This window comes from Sciurus carolinensis, chromosome 6 (genome assembly GCF_902686445.1).
Source record: "Sciurus carolinensis chromosome 6, mSciCar1.2, whole genome shotgun sequence".
NCBI classification, from domain to species: domain Eukaryota; kingdom Metazoa; phylum Chordata; class Mammalia; order Rodentia; family Sciuridae; genus Sciurus; species Sciurus carolinensis.
The window spans coordinates 8,983,856-9,002,197 of record NC_062218.1 but is presented as its reverse complement, the minus strand read 5'-3'; the positions used below and the strand labels follow the sequence as shown (position 1 = coordinate 9,002,197).

Genomic DNA, 18,342 nt, shown 5'->3' with positions numbered 1-18,342 from the left:
GTTGACTGGGAAGGGCGTTGGATGCTACAAAGGAAAGAGGACTTAGTGCTAGAAATCAGACTTCCTCAGGAGTCCCATCCTCCATCTCCCCCAGGTATGCTAGTTAAACCTGGACTCTGAGGCCCCGTCACTGAAAATGCAAACACCAAGATCAAACATCCAGGATTCGGTGCTGGAGCCCCTGAGTTCCCAGGTGTTTGGGTTAAGGAAGACGGGGAGCACTGCACTAGGACACAGGAAGCTGGGGACATTTGGGTCAGAACTGGTCGCAACCCCGATGGCCCGTAGGTGGGAGCAGGGCTGCCCCCCCAGAACACCTGCTGCTGCCCCTGCTTTCCTCATCTCGGCACTGGCCGGGCGGTTGGGGTGCTGCCAACCATTCCATCTCCCAGGAAGAATCAGCCTTTGAGATTCACTTCTTAGCCTCCAAGTTCAACTTTTCCTCTGATTTTGGTAGTAGCAGAGCTCATTCCCTGATCCAACAGCCAGGAGTGACCAAAGTGTAAGGTGTGTGTGAGGGACTGTCGTGCAGATCATTCAAGGAGCCACAGCAGGGACACCTGTCAGGAGAAGAAGCTCTCGGCCCTGCCCTGGGCCACCTGGAGAAAAGCTTGGTGGTCTTGGTCACCCCGTGTGGACAGGTGCTGCTTCTGCTTCCTTGAGAGCAGTTTGGACAACATTGATAACATTTAAATCAAAATGCATTTCTTTAAAACATGGATTCTTAATTATCAGTACCGGCTGACCATCCCTCATTCAAAATGCTTGGGACCAGAGTGTTTCAGAATTCTGTCTTACATGTATACACACACACACATACACACACACACACATTGGTATGTACCCAGAATATATAATACATATTATATATACTTCTAGATATATATATATATATATATATATATTGTTTATTGTTATGGTTTAGATGTTGTCTCCCCCAAAAGCTCATGTGTGAGACAATACAAGGTTTGGAAGAGAAATAACTGGGTAAGACTCTTAACCTAATCAGTGAATTGATCCTTGATGGGATTAACTGAGTGTAACTAGAGGCAGGTGGGGTGTGGCTGGAGGAAGTGGTTCATTGGGGGCGTGGTGTGGGGGTATGTATTTTGTATCTGGCAAGTGGAGTTTCTCTCTGCTTCCTGATCATCATGTGAGCTGCCTCCCTCTGCCACACTCTTCTGCCATGATATTCAACCTCACCTAGAGCACCGAGGAATGGCGCCTGCTATCTACGGATTGAGACCTCTGAAATCGTGAGCCCCAAATAAACTTTTCCTCCTTTAAAATTGTTCTGGTCAGGTGTTTTAGTCCCAGCAGTGAAAAAGTTGACATATACATACATATATATACATACATATTATATCCAGAAATCGGAAATACTCTGGCCCTGGCCCCAAACACACACACACACACACACACACACACACACACACACACATGCGCGCGCATGCGCGCACGGTATATCTTCAAGATAGGACCTGGTCCAAACATGAAATTTATTTCTGTTTCATATGCACATTACACATATATCCTGAAGGTAATTTTATACAAAAATTGTCTGTTTTGACTGCAACCTATCACTTGAGATCAGGTATAGAATTTTTTTACCTTTGGTATAATGACAACACTGAGAAAGTTTCTGATTTTGGAGCATTTCAGATTTTGAATTTTTGGATTAGGGATGCCAAAGCTGTAACAGCTCCTCTGAAACACATCCATTTTTTTTTTTTTTACAAAAAGGAGAAATGGAGACAGGGAGAGAGGGAAGGGGAGGGTACAGGGAAAGAGAAAGAAACCAAGACTGGTCTTCATTCTTAAAACTGCCACATACGCCTCAGGCAGCTCATGTCTCTGCAGGATTTCTCTCTAAGGAAAATGGTCCCAGAATGTAATCTTCAAATGCCTGCCTCTAAGTCACACATCTCCCCTTAACTATAAAACACTGGTTGTCACAGTCTGTCACCAGTGTCGCAAAGTGATAAGTTCAAGAGCAAAAACCACCAAAAACTCTCAGGAGGCCCTGCCTAGATCTTTTACGTAGATGGAGCCGCGGCTTTATGGCTTTAACTGCTCATGTGGAAAGGCAAACTTGCTTAGAATGAGATGCAGAAAACCTTCCTTCTCATTTCTTCATCTAGCAAGTGCCCCAGCTTCACCTCGGGAAATGATCAGCCTCAAGGAAAGGAAGACGGACTATGAGTCCACCAGCAGCAATGCCACCTACCATGGAACTAAAGGCGAACACACTTCTAGGAAAGACGCCATGACAGGTGAGCGCATCTGCCTGCCTCCTCCTCGGACAGCTGACTTGACCGGGGACAGGGCAGGAAGCTGGAACCTCAGCCTGCACACCATGCTTTGCAGCTCAGGAGGTCTAATAGGTGTTGGGTCACTTGAGATCTTCATAGTCATGATTCCCAGAAACTGAAAATGAGGAGATTAAGCAAAGATATAAAAACTGAGCACCTTAGAGATGGGAAGCACTAAGAGAAAATGTTCTCTCTACACCTTTACTATTTCCTTTTCCCCTGTCCAGCTCATCACATCCCTGCCAGTTAGAAAGGAGAGTCAATATGTATTTCTTCTTCATTGGCACAACCCATGGTAGAGAAGATTCCAAGATGGTGTTACTCTATAGCTCACCTTTGCCCATTAGGAAAGGAGGGAAGGGAAGGAGAATGGGAACAGAGAGCAGGGGAGAGGTTAGACTTAAAGGAATCCCTCAGAACTCCTGTGGAGATATTTTTCCTCTTGTCATAAGGCTAGCCTCTTACCATGGCAGTTTGCCGGAAAGCTTCATTAGAATGCACTCCTTGGTATACCCAATGGACTTAAAATCAGCACACTACAGTGACGCAGCCACATCTATGTTTATAGCAGTTCAATTCACAATAGTTAAGCTGTGGAACCAACCTAGGTGCCCTTAAACAGATGAACGGATAAAGAAAACATGGTATATATATATATACACACATCTTACACACAATGAAATATTACTCAGCAATAAAGAAGAAGGAAATTATGGCATTTGCCCATAAAAGGATGAAACTAGAGACTATCATGCTAAGTGAAATAAACCAATCCCAAAAAACCGAAGGCCAAATGACCTCTCTGATATTCAGATGCTAACACAAAATGGGGGAAAGGGAGGCAGAGAGAATAGAAATACTCTGGATTAGACAAGGAGAATGAAGGGAAGGAAGCACAGATGGGAATAGGAGAGACAGTAGAATGAATCAGATATCCCTTTTCTATGTTCATATATGCACACACCACAAGTGAAACTCCACTTCATGTACAACCACAGAATGAGATCCTAATTAGAAGAAGTCATGCTCCATGTATGTATAATATGTCAAACTAGACTCTTCTGTCATGTATATCTAAAAAGAACAAATAAAAATGAATAAATAAGAAAGGAACCGACCAGCACAGTCTCTCTAGGGAGGCATTCATCTTCTGAGCCCTTCACTCCTCACTATCGTTATACCCATTGTCTTCCTTTCTCACCTGCTGGGACTCTGAGGAGACCAGAACTGGTGTACTTGGCATCTGTGGACCACCTCCTCCTGCCTGGCCTGCCCCTGCTGGCTGGTCTTCACTCTTCTTCTCTGCAGTTCTCCTTGGGGCATTCTCCAGGGTTTCCATATTCTTCCTGTCCCAGCGGTCCTCCTTTAAGGAACAGGATTTGGAATGTTATTGTAGAGGGGTTCATACATAAAAGTAGAACTTTCAGAGCTGCGGGAATATCACAGACGACTACTTGGTTCTTCACCACATAGACATGGAAATGGGTTCTGCCCGAAAGTCAGCCATGAGTAATAGAGCTTTAAGAGAACACAGTTATACTAAATCATTCATTAAACTGGGGTGCAGAGGTGCAACCCTAAAGTGACACTGAGACACTCTTATCAGAAATCTTGAAAGCAGGGGGCACATTTCTCTGATGTTATTTACATGCAGATCTTCAGGGAAGCAGAATAAACAAATGGGATGATTTATTAAAATGTCTTCCAAACCCAGGACAGCTAAGATAAATTTTTCCAATAGCAAATGTATTTACCCTGGTGGCTGTGTTTTCTGCATTAACTCTGCACAGCTGCATAAAGCAAAGCATAATAAACAGATGTTTTTCATGCCCACTCAGAGATCCACGTTCTGCCTCCTCATGCAGACCCTACAAGGGCAGATGCCACGTTGCTCCCGAAATTTCCCTTGGATGGGAGAACTGAGCTCATTACAAGGCCATAGCCCATGAATGTTGCCCCGGTCATAAATGAACATGAACAAAGTTGTGAATCTTCATGTGGGGTCCCTAGAGTGGAGCTGTTCACTGCAGAATCCACTTTGTGCAGATGACTCTGCATTAGTAATGGCACCTACTTCGCCTGACCATTCAGTTTGCAGTCACTCCAGGAAGTCACATCACCAGAAGTCTGGGCAACAAATTGAGATGATGGTCATGAGAATAATCATGAGATTGATTATAGTATTATCACTTAAACTTAGTGTTGCTCTTCAACTCTCTGGTCCAGTAGAATCACTCAGAAGGTTTTTAAAGGTGGGTGTGTTCACAGTGAGATAGTTCCAATAGTACATGACTCTGCCCCCACACATAATAAAATAAAACATAAAATCTGATGTTTCCCATGTTCAGCCTTCCTAGGAAATGGCAGGAATCTTGACAACTCTGTTACTGAGATATACATAAATCTTCAAACCTCATTAAAGGCTTAAACAGCTTTGCTCTAACTTACTTAAAAATGCAATTCAAAACTGCACCATCAATCATGCAGCAAGCCTAGAACACTGAGATCTTTATTGAATGCGTGTACATAGGGAAGGTTCGTCTGAAGCCAATAAGACCAATGTAAAATCTACTGTTGTCATCACAGAAACGCTGGTAGGGTGGCTACAAAGGAAGAGGGGTGGTAGTGGTGGTGGTGGTGGTGGTGGTGGACATGACGAGGGTGGTAATGAGGCTGGTGGTGGGATGGTGCTGGCCAGGGTGGTTTTGGTGCAGGTGGTGGAGGTGTTGGTGAAAATAAGTTTTGGGTGTGAGGCTATTCGTGGTGTTGGAGGTAAGGCTGCTGGTGTTGTTTGTCCCATTATACAGACAGAGGAATGAATAAGTCCTCAGCCAAGCCACGTAGGAGCCAATATTCCATACAGGAATAGAAGGGTCGAATTGCCAATCTCTGCTCTGGAGCCCTTTGGCAAATGCCTATCATTCAAGTATTTACCTGCAAAATCAGATTTTTTGTGTGACCTCCACACCAAAAGCAGTATTTTTTTTCTCATTCAAGAATAAATCCAGCCAGGCACAGTGGTGCATACCCGTAATCCCAGTGGCTCAGGGGGCCGAGGCAGGAGGACCGCGAGTTCAAAGCCAGCCTCAGCAAGGGCGAGGCACTAAGCAACTCAGTGGGACCCTGTCTCTAAATCAAATACAAAACAGGGCTGGGATGTGTCTCAGTGGTCGAGTGCCCTGAGTTCCATCCCCAGTTACCCACCACCCCCCGCAAAAAAAGAATAAATCCCAGGGTACTGGAGTGTTGCTCAGTGGTAGAGCACTGCCCAGCATGTGTCATGTCCTGGGTTCAATTCCCAGTCACACACACACAAAATTGTAATTTAAAAATTAACAAGAAAAGAATAAACTCAAGGGACATGTAATTGTCAGTGTATGGAGAACTATCTGGAACTCTACCATCTTCATATCTGGAACATCCAGCCATTCCCCACCCAGAACAAGCTCTCTGCCCAGGAAAAACCCTGGGAAGGCTTCCCTCAGACGCCCCCTGTGGAGGGAGGTGTAAGCAGTTCCTTGCCGGAGCCCTCATCTCCCCTACTTAGCTCTTAGAAATCCAGGGCTTCTAGGATGTTGCTCCAGACCTCCCCTGACCACCTCTTCTGGGTTCATTTTCCAACTTAGATGAAGTCCCTTCAAATATCTCCTATCCTCAGGGTTCCTCTCCTCTGAGGAGTCCTCAGGAACCCAGTCAGCTGTTCACTGAGGCTTGCAGGACTCTGACAGCTGTTTCTCGCAGTCGTGCTGCCTAGGAAGAAACCTCTAGGTGTGGATGCTCGCCCAAGGCAGGGCTGCTTGCTCCTCAGCTGCTCGCCTGACTTTTAAGTTGATCCAGGGATTTCGCCCTCCCATCTGAGCTTCCCAAACGCCTTTCCATCAGATGGTCTGTGCCGTTTTTGCCAGTTTCTCACGCATGCCTTTTAAAGCCATCCTAATCCTCAATATGTTGATTCCGTTGGAATCTGGGTGTTTGGGGGATGATACAAAAAAGAAAAGCATCTGTTTAAGTCAGTTTTGCATCTCTGTGACCAAAAGACCTGACAAGAACAACGTAGAGAAGCAAAAGTTTATTTTGGCTCCTGGTTTCAGAGGTTCAGTCCAGGGTTGGCCGACTTGATAGCTCTGGACCCGAGGTGAGGCAGAACATCATGGTGGAAGGTGTGGCTGAGAAAAGCAGCTGAGGACACAGCAGAGGAAGCAGAGAGGGACAAAATATAAACCCGAGTCACGCCCCAGGGACCTGTCTCCTCCAGCCACACCCGACCTGCCCAGTCACCACCCAGTTAATCCCTATCAGGGGTTTAATGCACGGATTGGGTTCAGGTTCCCGTAACCCAGTCGTTTCACCTCGGAATGTTCTTGCATTGTCTCTCGTGAGCTTTGGGGGCCGCCTCATCTCTAGGCCACAGTGGCATTTCTCTGTCCACTCGGCTCAGACACACCAGGGCAGGGCATCCATGGAGACCTGCCTCATGTTGCCATTCAACCACAAGTCCCGTCTAACAGGTGAGTGGCCAGGAGCTGAGCAGGAACTGCCAGGAGGGAGTGTAACAGGGAGGGGTCGAGCTCTACCAGCACCGGTGTCTAGCCACCTGCCCCCAGCCCCCCACCCTTGCATTTTATTCTAAGCAACAGAGAGAACAATATGTCAGCTTTGCAGGGATGCTTTCTGTCGGGAGCTGGAGCTCTGGCGGCAGACTCTTCTGGGGTTTGCGCCTCCTTTCACTCATTCAGCAAACCGAGCACTGACTCTGAGTGTCCACAGAGGCCACACTGTGCCAGGCTCTGGGGACGTGTACGATGGTGACAAGTCCCACCGTCTCTGTCCTCCTGAGCTTCTGCTCTAGTCGGCACAGGCAGGCATTGTGGCAGGTCATCAGGAGACACGTCACAGCAGGATAACACTGTGCCATATTGTGTGGCATGAAGGGACTCACTGGAGCAGTGAGTCGGGGTCCCGGCTGGGACCGCCCTGGGCAGAGAGGTGGCACCTCAATACTAGGAGGCCGCCAGAGTCCGGGGGAAGCAAATCCTAGAAGGAAGATCAAGCACAGTCTCCTGGGGCTGGGGCTGGGCTCAGCGGCAGAGCGCTTGCCTAGCACGTGTGAGGCACTGGGTTGGAGCCTCAGCACCACATACAAATAAATAAAATAAAGGAATCCTGTCCACCTACAACTAGAAAAAACAAAGTACGGTCTCCCCAAAGCCAAACAAGCTTGGCTCCCTCGATGGAGAGAAGAGGGCCAGGGCAGCCAAGGTGCATCTCTAGAGGAGGGAGAGACGCCGTGGAAGGTCAGCCGGGCAGGTCATGCGGAACCTGGCGGACCATGAAGGAGAGCATCTCAGTGGGGACAGCCCTCCAGCATCGATGAGCGGAGGGAGGGACATAGTCAGTCTGCCTGACAGTGGTCCTTCTGGGGGTTGGGAACAGGGTGAGAGGAGAACCAGAGCTTGGGGACAGGAAGCTGGGCCTCCAGAGAGGACTCAGTGGTCCAGGGAGAGGAGTGCCTTCGCCCGGGAGGATTGCAGAGTCTATGAAACTGAAGGTGTGCTCTCGCCTCGCTTCCCAAGCAGAATTTTCCAAGAGGGGTTTGCTGCACAGTTCCCGTGTGCCTGCAGGTACAGTCACCACGGGCGGCCGTGAACTTGAACCTTGACAGGCTGATTAGAGCTAGTGCTACAGCAACCTTGCCTCGGACAGAGCAGGTGTCGTGCGATCAGTTTCATCCCTTGGATCCTGGAAACGAAGGATAAGCCCTTCTTATTTCCAGAGTGCCTTGTGTCCCACTGTCACTTGACAAGCAGACTTTCTTGAGCTTTCTTGAGCCATGACCTTTCATTAACTGTGCCCTTCCTCAGGGCCTGTGGCATGTGCCTCGAGGGGTCTGGGTGAGGAGGAGGCCCAGTCACCCACTCAGCCCGTGCAAGCTGCTGGCAGCTGGTGGCGGCCTTCCTTCCTGTCGGCCACACCCGTAGTGGGCAAGGCACCCTGTCTCCGCACCCGGCAAGATTCAGAGCCGCAGCCTCCCAGACGCACAGGGAACATTCAGGAGGCACCACCGACGGGTCCCTCGGGCTGTGGAGAAATGAATTATCTAAATGATGATCAGGCACTTCTGTGAGCTCGAATTAGCAATGTTATTCTTGTCATTCTTTAGCTAAAAACTAAGCCGCCCACCAGACTGCATGCTCGGTACAGGTGACAAGCCTTCTCAGCAGAGAAGAAGGCGACGACGCTGGTGAGGTGGCCTCTGTGTGGCACGTCCTGACCCTGGCTGTGGTGTGGGCAGTGTCGAGGAGGCTGGCGGCGTGGGGAGGTGACAGGGCCACTGTTCTTTCTGCAAATCTCTGTGTAAAACGAGGCTGGGGTCAAGGAATCTCTTTATTGAATGGTTGAGGAGCCGCTGGCTTGGGCGGGGTGGGGACGGCTCAGTAGCCACTGTTCCTCACTGCGGTCTGCTCTCTTTGCTAACACTTCTCTTTCCTTTGGCTCGTAGCTCAAAACACTGGAATTTCAACTCTGTACAGGAATTCCTATGGTGCGCCCGCCGAGGACATCAAACACAACCAGGTACGGTGAGCGCGGCCTTCCCACCCACCCTTCCTTCGCCTCAAGTGAAATGGCCCGAATTTTACAGAATTTAACTACCTCTCCCCTCACATCATCAAGGATGGGGAAGAAACGTGCCTGACGTCCTCTCACCTGCCGCGGCACACACGTGGGGGCGTGGGGGCGGGGCTCAGAGTCTCAGATCAAACACAGTGCTGGGTTTCGTGCTAGCTGCTGCCTGACCTGCTGCAGAACATGTGTCCCGCTGCGGTGCTGCTGGGTTTGGATGTGGTTTGTCCCCAGGGTCCATGTGTGGGAGACTGGGTCCTCAGTGTGGTGGCGTTGAGGTGGTGAGACCTTTAACAAGTGGAGCCGAATGGAAGGTCACTGGGACCCTCAGTGGTGATTAAGGTGATTCTCATGGGACCTGAAATTAGTTCTCTCAAGAGTGAGCAAGATGTTTGAAACAAAGCCTTCTCCTCCTCTGGCTTCCTGTCTCATCTGTGATCTCTCTCACATGCCATTGTCACGCCATCTACCCTGTGGTCCTCACCAGAGCCAGGCCTATACCAACATGCCTCTGGACCTCCAGACTGTGAGATAAATAAACCTCTTTTCTTTATAACATTACCCAGCCTCAGGTGTCTCATTATAGCAAGAGACACCAGACTAATATAGGTGTGAAGCTAAAGGAAGGTCCGAAATAGATAAGTGTAAGATGCCATTTGCTAAGCAGAAACTGTCTAATTTCTGGGCAGGAATTGAAAAGGTCCTGTAACCCAGCCAACTCTAATTAGGAAGAAAACACTCATTATACATGATAGTTACCAAGAACACAGAAATATCAAGTTTAATCTAAACAACCAAATACAATGCACTGAACGTGCCTTGCTGAGCAAAGTCTAGTGGAGGAACAGCAGAGTCTACATCACCTGGGAGCTCATTACAAGTGCAGAAGAGAGTCTTCGAGTCTTCTCTAGTGCCCTAACCCATTCCAGCTCTTCTGCAGCAGAGCTGCATTTTAATAAGATGCTCCAGTGATTTGTGTGAACATTCTTGTTTTAGGAGCTCTGAATAGTAGGCCCTTCACTAATATGAGTCTGTGTGTGTGTTTTAGTCAGCAAACATTCATCGAAGGGTCATTTTCTCTGTGGCTCTGCAGGAACTATAAAAGCAAGGAGGCAAAGCCAGTGCCTCTTACTTGATTGACAACCTTATTGTCAACCTCTCTCTCCCTCCCTTGGTGGGCATCACAGCAAGACTGGCTCCTCAGAGCTGGTTGCTATTAATAACCATCAGCAGAAATGGTTTCTGCTGATATATTTTGTTCCTGCCATACTTCAGGAAAGTTGAGCTAAGGAGATAAACCTGAGAGCCGTGTGCTAATAATCAAATGAAGGGAAGCATGGAAGGGCGATGTGTAGCTTCGGAACAGTACACTGCAGGCTAGCCTAGCATCTACCCCTTCCAGCAGAACCATCTGGGCAGGGGAGAAGGACCCCAGGCTGCCTCCTTGACTGCAAGTCGTTATTTTTTTCCTAATCAAATGTCACCAGGAGATGTGACCATCAGCAGAGGAATTAACCTCTCACTCTCAATTTTCCAGTCCAAGTGCAGCCATTCTGGAAGACACGTGGTGTTGTCTGTGACCCCCTGGTGAACACAGTGGCCCTGCCTCCTGCCTGACACATTGCTAACAGCTCATCTCCCTCCCCTAAGCTCTGGTCTTTACTAAAAGCAAGGAAGTCCACAAATAAATAAATTGGGTCACGAGCACTAGACAGGAGGTCACCAGCAAGGCCCACAACTGCACACATGCCAACATGCCTGTCTGAGCATAAAGGGAAACAGAAAAAAACGTGTGGGAATGCCACCTCCTGTGGAAATCAGCCACTTTTCTTATAGCAAGTACCACAAAATTCCTTAGTGCAGTGCGCAGACTCTCTCCAGCTCTTAAGGAGACCTGTCAGGAGGCACTAGGACACTGATTTTGCATCCAAGAGTATAACTGAGAAGCTCATCAGCAGAATCTGTAAATTCCCCACCAGCCCTCCTCTCTAAGGAATCCCACATTGTTGGCAATGAGAAAGCACCTGATGTGGCCCAGGAGTCCTTGGCATGTCATGATGTGGCTACAGGGGGCTCCAGAGGACTGCCCGCTGTCTAGATGTAGAGACAGGCCATAACTGTCCTAAGGGGCACATCTTAAGAATATTCTGGGCCTTTACACCAATTAGAATTGATGTGCCAAGATGGTGTCCTGCAGTGGAGGGAGCCCAGTCCAGGGTAGTCTTTCCCCTGCATTCCCCAGAGTTCAGTCTCAGAGTGAAGCCTCAGGGCCACACAGGTTCTGGTGAATGCTGCTGAACACCTGCTGTCCCCTCAGAAAATGAACATGAGCAGAGGGGAGCCCCCACAGAGCTGAGCCTGTGGTCTGGTGGTACTTCGGTGCCTTCATTATTCCTGAGCAGGGCAGTAAAGGGAAGTGGGCGATTGGGCTGGTCATCCTATTCTGACCTGAAGCAGCATTTGAAAAATATCCACCAAAGAGAGTTTTTTCCCCCTAAAAAAAATATTCCAAGGAAATCATGATCATAAGCCATTGAACCTGGAGAATGGAATAGAATGTCGTACCTATGGTAGACTCTGTTATTGGAGTAAATTTGTAGTCTGAACAGTTTAACTGGGAGGAATGTTCTGGAGTTCATTTAGGGTTTCTCTGTCTCAATGACCAATTAGGCCTCAGGAACCTCACAGAGGAGGCTGGAAGCAACCAGTCTTCTAGAGGAAGCAGTTCACTTAGAGAATCAAGTTCCCGGAGGGTCTCCAAGAGGAGGCTAAAGACTATGAGGGCTGAGAACGAGGTAGCAGCTCTGGAAGCAGGTTGGGTATGATGGAGTCAGGGCATCCCCTATGATCCAGGCTTCCCTTGACTCAGGGCGAAAGGAGCCAGGCTCTGCTTTGGTGCTGCCTTTGTGACTACCTAGAACCCCATTTACATATTCAGTGAATCCAGAGCTTAATGACTCCTAGAAGAAACAACTAATTGTGTAAATAGAGTTTGTGGTCCTAGGAGTTTATGTCTGGGGTCAGTGGATCACAGGCATCATTTGAAAGCATTAATGACTTTTATTCTCTGAAAGTTCTGTTGAGTTTCTACCTATCTATTCCATTCTTATAAAAAGAAATATCTTATTCAACTTTATTTAACAATAGGCTTTTTGTTTTTAAACTAGAATTTGGTGTTTTGATAACCAGTTTTCAAATTACTGCTTCCCTCCACCTGGTTTTTCTGTCTCCTTGTTCCACTTTTCCCTCTTCTATGCCAAGTGTTGTCAAATTTGGGCATGAGTCAGAACTCCCCCAAGGGATGTTAAAACACTGATTGCTGAACCCCAACCCCAGAGTTTCTGGTTCAGTAGGTTTGGTGTGGGGCCCAATAATTTGCATCTTGAACAAGTTCCCAGGGAGTGGTGCGGATGCTACTGGAAACACAATTTGAGAACCACTGAGCTTATTGCCACTTGGTCTCCTTCCTTAATACTCTGACTCTTCAGATTCCCCAGTATGGAAAAGTTTGAAGATTTTATATGGGCAGAATTTCCCTTGTGTTCAAAATAAATCCAGTGTGCTGGTTGTATGGGTCGGTTTTCTGTAGTTATAACAAAATACCTGAGTCTGGGTTATGTATAAAGAAAAGAGGTTTATTTAACTCCCAGTTTGGGAAGTTGAAAGTTCAAGATCAGGAGGCTCCAGAGTTCCAGCCTCTGGTGAAGTCCTGGTGGTTACATTACAACCTGGCAGAGAAGCAAAAAGGGAAAATGACTGCATCCAAATGAGGCCAAGCGCTTGGGTGGCTTTACTTTATAAAGGCCTGTTTTCTACAGAATGAATTCAGTCTGGAAGACCAGCATTAATCTCTTCCAAGGTGGTGCCTCCGTGACCCACTTGTCTCCCACTAGGCCCCACCTCTTAAGGTTCCACCAGCTCAAAAATACCTACCAATGACCAAACTTCGAGCATGGGAACCTTGTGGGGACAGAGCGCATCCAAACCAGAGCGCTGGACGACTTGGTGAGGAGCAACCTCAAAGAAGTCTTCTGTTCTCATGCTGACAGAGTTGGGGGGTCTTTTGGAACCATGCTCCATAATTTGTATCAGACATTCTACTACTGAGGGAAAAGTCAAGCAAAGATGATTTACAAGGACAGGAGTCACAGGACAAGCACAAAGATCGTGGTCCCCACAACCCCCAAGTGAGCTGGTCATACTTCCCCTTCCTGGAGAGGATCCTGCCTTGAGGCAAAGCCAGCCACAGCCTCAGACTCCTTGGGTGAGCCAGAGCTTCTCCAGACCACAGCAGACACCCAAATTTAGAAATTCCCACTGCTACACAGGGTCATTCTTCCTTCATAGAAATCTGGTTTATGCACGATATTTTTAATGCACTTATTTTTAGTTCTTTTATGGGACGGGCTTATAGTTGAGAGCATTTCATCTGCCAAATTTTGAACACATTCAGATATTTCCTTAGAGAAAATTATAAAATTCATCAACATTTCTCCACTATAGATATGTTTCACCAGCTGACATTCATACCAACAGACCAGTGAGCAAGTCCAGTCCCTGCCAATGCAACAGTGCCACCCACCACCCATCCTAAGTACTTTCTTGACCTGTACACTTAGAACTCAGCCACTAAGCCTTAGAAGGGGTGGATACGGGACTCTATGAACAGAAAGTAAGTGTTTTAGATAATAAGCTTATACCCAGCTCTAAAATGTGCACCAACCAGAGAGAACATGACAATAGTTAAAAAAAAAAAAATGTGTAATAAGTTGACCCTAGAAATGAAAGCAGCAGCCACAGTCAGATGAGTGACTTCCTGACGTCCTCCTGTCTCCAGCAGTGCCCCTCTGGAGGTGAAGACCAGCACAAGACACACCTCTTATTGGTCTTTTTCCACTGACCTCCTTGCTTATCATAGAACCCAGAGTCAGCTCAGTGAGGACGTCCCTCCAAGGTTTGACCACCATGACTCTGTTGAAACTACTGGCATTATAAAGAGAACACAGGCCTTAGAGTCGGCCAGGCATGTGTTCAAAGTCCAGCTCCACAGCCTCACTCACCAGGATGTCCTGAAGTCATTGCATAATGGTTCTGAACTTCAGTTTCCTCTCCTCTAATTAAAGATGGATGGATGGATGGATGGATGGACGGATGGATGGGTGGATGATATCAATATGGATAGACATATACATGAAGAGTAAACAAAGCAGAATTTGTTAAATGTTGAAGATGGTGCATTCAGCCACCACTAACTAGACATGTGAACGGACTGGACACTGCTGTGATGGACCACTGCTTCTCTGAAGAGCAGTTCGATACTAGCATAAATCAATTACATATAAAAGAGGGAGTTTCACTTCCTTGAGAGAAGAAATATGTGCAGGCCATTAGAGGCATTCACTCACACACTACGTGCTAATTGCAAATCATTATTTACTAACTGAGACCAATTTCTAGAGGGTGTTTCCATGCTGAACCTTTAGTTAAATTAATAGGGAATAACTGAATGCTGGAAAGTTATCTAACTGTATTTTTTAAAGACCGTTTTATGGTTGAAACCAGACTTCCTCCCCAGTGACTGGACGTAGCAGAGCTGGCACATCCCTGTAGTACGCACTAGTTGGGGGTCTCCCTTACCCCACACCTTGGGAGGTTCTGCTTACTTCAGGGGCAGACACTTGGAGAGGAACCCACAGCCAGCCATAAGGGAAAAGGCTAGTTCTGCCCCCAGGTGCAAATGCTAGTCAATGTATTATCAGCCCATGAACACTCTGGTCTCAGTCTCCCTGAAGCCAAGTAGAGGGAACTAATTCTTGACTTCATGTATCTTGAAGGCTCCTGTAATCCCTGAATATGTCTAGGCCCATTTATCAAACGGTAACAGGCAGAGGGGAAAGCATAAAGGGGCGTATTGAGGTGCACTATGGGAAACCGGACAATTCTGAAGGCCCCGCCCTGCTAATCAAAGGCCTCGTCCCACAGCATACCTGATTCAACCAGTTCTTAATAGCACCAGTTAGGGGACGTTTTTGTCCCCCAGAGTGCAGAGTGTTTGTGTATCTAAGGCTGTGGTCCCTGGTCCCTTAGGCAGGTGTGAGGGAGTGGCCCCACCACAGGGAAGCCTCGGTCCCTCGTGTGCACGCAGGGGTCAGGAGCATACTGATGATGGCCCTCTGCTGGAGGGATGATTCCTGAGTGGCCATTCGACCTTGACATCTTCACTGTCCCCTGGAGATTGCAGTACCTATGTGTGATCCCAGGAAATGCAGAAAAGATGAAAGTAAAGTCCTGGGGTTCTGCAGCTTCTGGTCTACCCCACTTTAATTTTAAAAGGTCATGTAGTAAAATAGTGTGGCCATTATGGTAAACAGCTTGGTGCTTCCTTGAAAAGTTAAGTACCCTTTAGTAGGTACTTACCCAAGAGAAGGAAAAGCAGGGATGTAAGACACTCGTACACCATGACCTGAGCAGCCTCCCTTGCAAGAGCCAGGAGGCGGGAAGAGCCCAAGTGTCCACAAGCAGAGGAAAGATGAGCAAAACATGGGCTGCCCCATAAGGGAATCTCATTAATGTCCAAAGCAGGGACACTCTGGCACATGTGACAACATGAATGAACCATGAACTCATGATGCCGAGAGAAAACGCTGGACACACAGGGACAGATCCTGAAGAGCTCTGTGGATCTGAGGCTCTGAAGCAGGCAAACTCAGAGAGCATGGAGTGTGGGTGCCGGGGCGGGGGAGGGGGCATGGTGTGTGGTGAGTGCGAGTTCCTGTGTCGGGTGAGCAGGAAGTGGTGGGAGGGGGCGGGTGGGATGTGCTAAGCCACAGACCCAGCATTCTACAATGGACACCAGGGCCAGTTTTATGTTATGTCTACTTTGCCACCGTGATAATGAGGGAAAGTTTATGTGAATGATAATTTGTGGACCCAAGAACCGATTCTGAAAAGAAATGCGTGATTACGGGTGCGGGGAGGCACATCATTCAGCCACAAAGAGAATAGTATCCCGTCATCTGCAGCACCAGGGACGGAACTGGACATTTCAGTGTTCAGTGAAAAAAACCGGACCCAGAACATGTTCTCACGCATGCCTGCAAGCTGGGTCATGGAAGCAGAGAGTAGGGGTCCCTAGAGGCTGGGGTGTGGGAGGAAAGGAGGTGATGCTGAGCCCAAACCCCAGTTACAGGAGGAACAGCCCTGGTGTTCTGCGTCACCACAGAGTGACCACAGGACACAAGACATTCCATACATTTTATAAAGAGGGTGGTTCACAGGTTCCCAGCACAGATAACTGACGAATATTCCAAGAGAGGAATATTACACTGTTGGATCATGCTACTCTGGACACCTGTGTGGGACCGTCACACCTCTCCCATAGCTATGATCAATTTAATATTTTTTTTTCCTTAAAAAAAAACAAAGGCAGCAGCATTTGGGGAAGGCTCCGGGGTGAATGCCCAGCAGCAAGTGGGCTGTCCCCCAGCCCGGTGAGTGGCCTGGTGGGAGGGCGCTGCCGGAATCGAGCTGACCCAGCCTGGCTCTTCCCTCCCCCGCACAGGGCTCAGCACAGCCGGTCCCCCAGGAACCCAGCAGGAAGGATTACGAGGCCTACCAGCCTTTTCAGAACTCCACGAGAAACTACGACGAGTCCTTCTTCGAGGACCAGGTCCACCACCGCCCTCCAGCCAGCGAGTACACCATGCACCTGGGCCTCAAGTCCACGGGCAACTACGTCGACTTCTACTCGGCCGCCCGTCCCTACAGCGAACTGAACTATGAAACGAGCCACTACCCGGCCTCGCCCGACTCCTGGGTGTGAGGCGGGCGGCGGAGCAGTGCATGTGCATGCATACACCAGACATTCCTTCCCCGCCAGTTTAGTTTGTTCAAGCCTGTTCCGTAGGGGGCTGCGGTAACCAGTGAGCCATCTGCACAGCTGTCTTAGAGAGCTACACAGATCGAACCATAACGGGAAATCGGGAGGGAGCCAGGGCGATCCTGAGCAGACAGCGGGCCACTCTGGTCTGAGCTGTAGGGTGACAGCGCTTCACAGAGAAGGCAGCGGAGGGAGGGGAGAGGAGAGGGCCAGGGCGGCGGGCGGTGAGGTTAGTTAAGCACAAGACACAGAAGAGTTTAGGCACTTATGGGGGACGGCTTCTCACGCTTTGTTTACTCTCTTCATCCGTTGTGACTCTAGGCTTCAAGTTGCATTGGGGTTCCTCTGTATAGCAAGATGTTTCTTGCCTTTTGTTAATGCATTGTTGTAAAGTATTTGATGTACATTACAGATTAAAGAAGAAGAGCGCATTGTGTATATTACACCAATGCCGCCGTGTTTCCTCATCTATGGTTCTAAATATTGCTTCAATTTCAAACTTTTGGAAGATGTATGGATTTCCAGTTTTTTCTTTTCTTTTCTTTCTCCCAGTATGTTTTAACAAAAAACAAAAAAACAAAAAAAAAGGAAAAAAAGGAATATTTAGCAGTATTGTTCGTTCTGATATGTGAATTTGTTTGTGGCAACTAACGAGGCGTTCAGCAGTTCCTGACGATTAACATCCATCATTCCACTCTCCTTGTCAACAAAGTGCTTTTCCACTGCCTAAAATTTTAGATGTAGATATTTGAAATAGATTTTTTCATTTATACCAGTTTTCTTTATGATGATACAGTGTTAAAAGAAAATAAATTACAATTGATCTGTCATCCATATTTGCTAAGAATGTCTATTTCCAAGGACCTAGCTTACAAAAATACACATCCTTGCTGTGCGTCTGTGCGTGTGTGGGTGTGTGTATGTCCATGTACGTAGGGAAAAATGACCTGTGTGAGATTTTATTTTGATAGAAGCGATTTCATTTGCTGTTCATCTTGTGCAGACTTTGTTTTGGGGTTCTAGTATCAATGTACATCAGTTTGTTCCTTTCATACTGTATCTATTCTTCTGACCATCTAGTGACTCAGGATATTAGGCCAGTTGAAGTGAAGTGATAGGATTTCCACACGTTCACACATTCTTGGATACCAACTCTTTCTACAGGTCAATTTCCTTCCACGTTTTACACCCTCAGAAAACACTACAAACCATGGCCAATCGATAATTTCACTTTGGGGCCAATTACTTGAAGTGTCCACAGAAAATGTAAACTGCTCGCCTTATTCCCCCCCCAGACTTTTTGTTTGTGGCAGGGAGCAGTAGACAATTATGGGATAGATGATTAAAACTGAACTTGAAGCTAATGTTAGACTAGTGGTTAACAGAGCTAAGAAATAAGGCTGACCATTTCAAAGAACATGGACTGTGGGTGAATTAGCTTCGCTCTTTAGATGCAAGTGACTGAGGCCAATAGGTGCCTAGTAAATGTTAACTGTTCTTGGAAAAAATAAAAAAATAAATAACAAAAGA

General features: G+C 47.5%; 1 protein-coding gene across 4 annotated transcripts in view; it reads left to right on the top strand.

The window, feature by feature from the left end:
- The window catches only part of Ctnnd2 (catenin delta 2), an 856,033-nt gene extending 838,391 nt beyond the window's left edge, over nucleotides 1–17,642 (top strand). For all 4 annotated transcript variants that reach the window (XM_047555397.1, XM_047555396.1, XM_047555400.1 and 1 more), the window contains 3 exons: nucleotides 2,142–2,273; nucleotides 8,812–8,885; nucleotides 16,495–17,642. In XM_047555397.1, the coding sequence (XP_047411353.1) occupies nucleotides 2,142–2,273; nucleotides 8,812–8,885; nucleotides 16,495–16,755 (467 nt within the window). In that variant the 3' untranslated portion in view covers nucleotides 16,756–17,642. The remainder of the gene's footprint in view (nucleotides 1–2,141; nucleotides 2,274–8,811; nucleotides 8,886–16,494) is intronic.
- The last annotated feature ends 700 nt before the right edge of the window (nucleotides 17,643–18,342 follow it).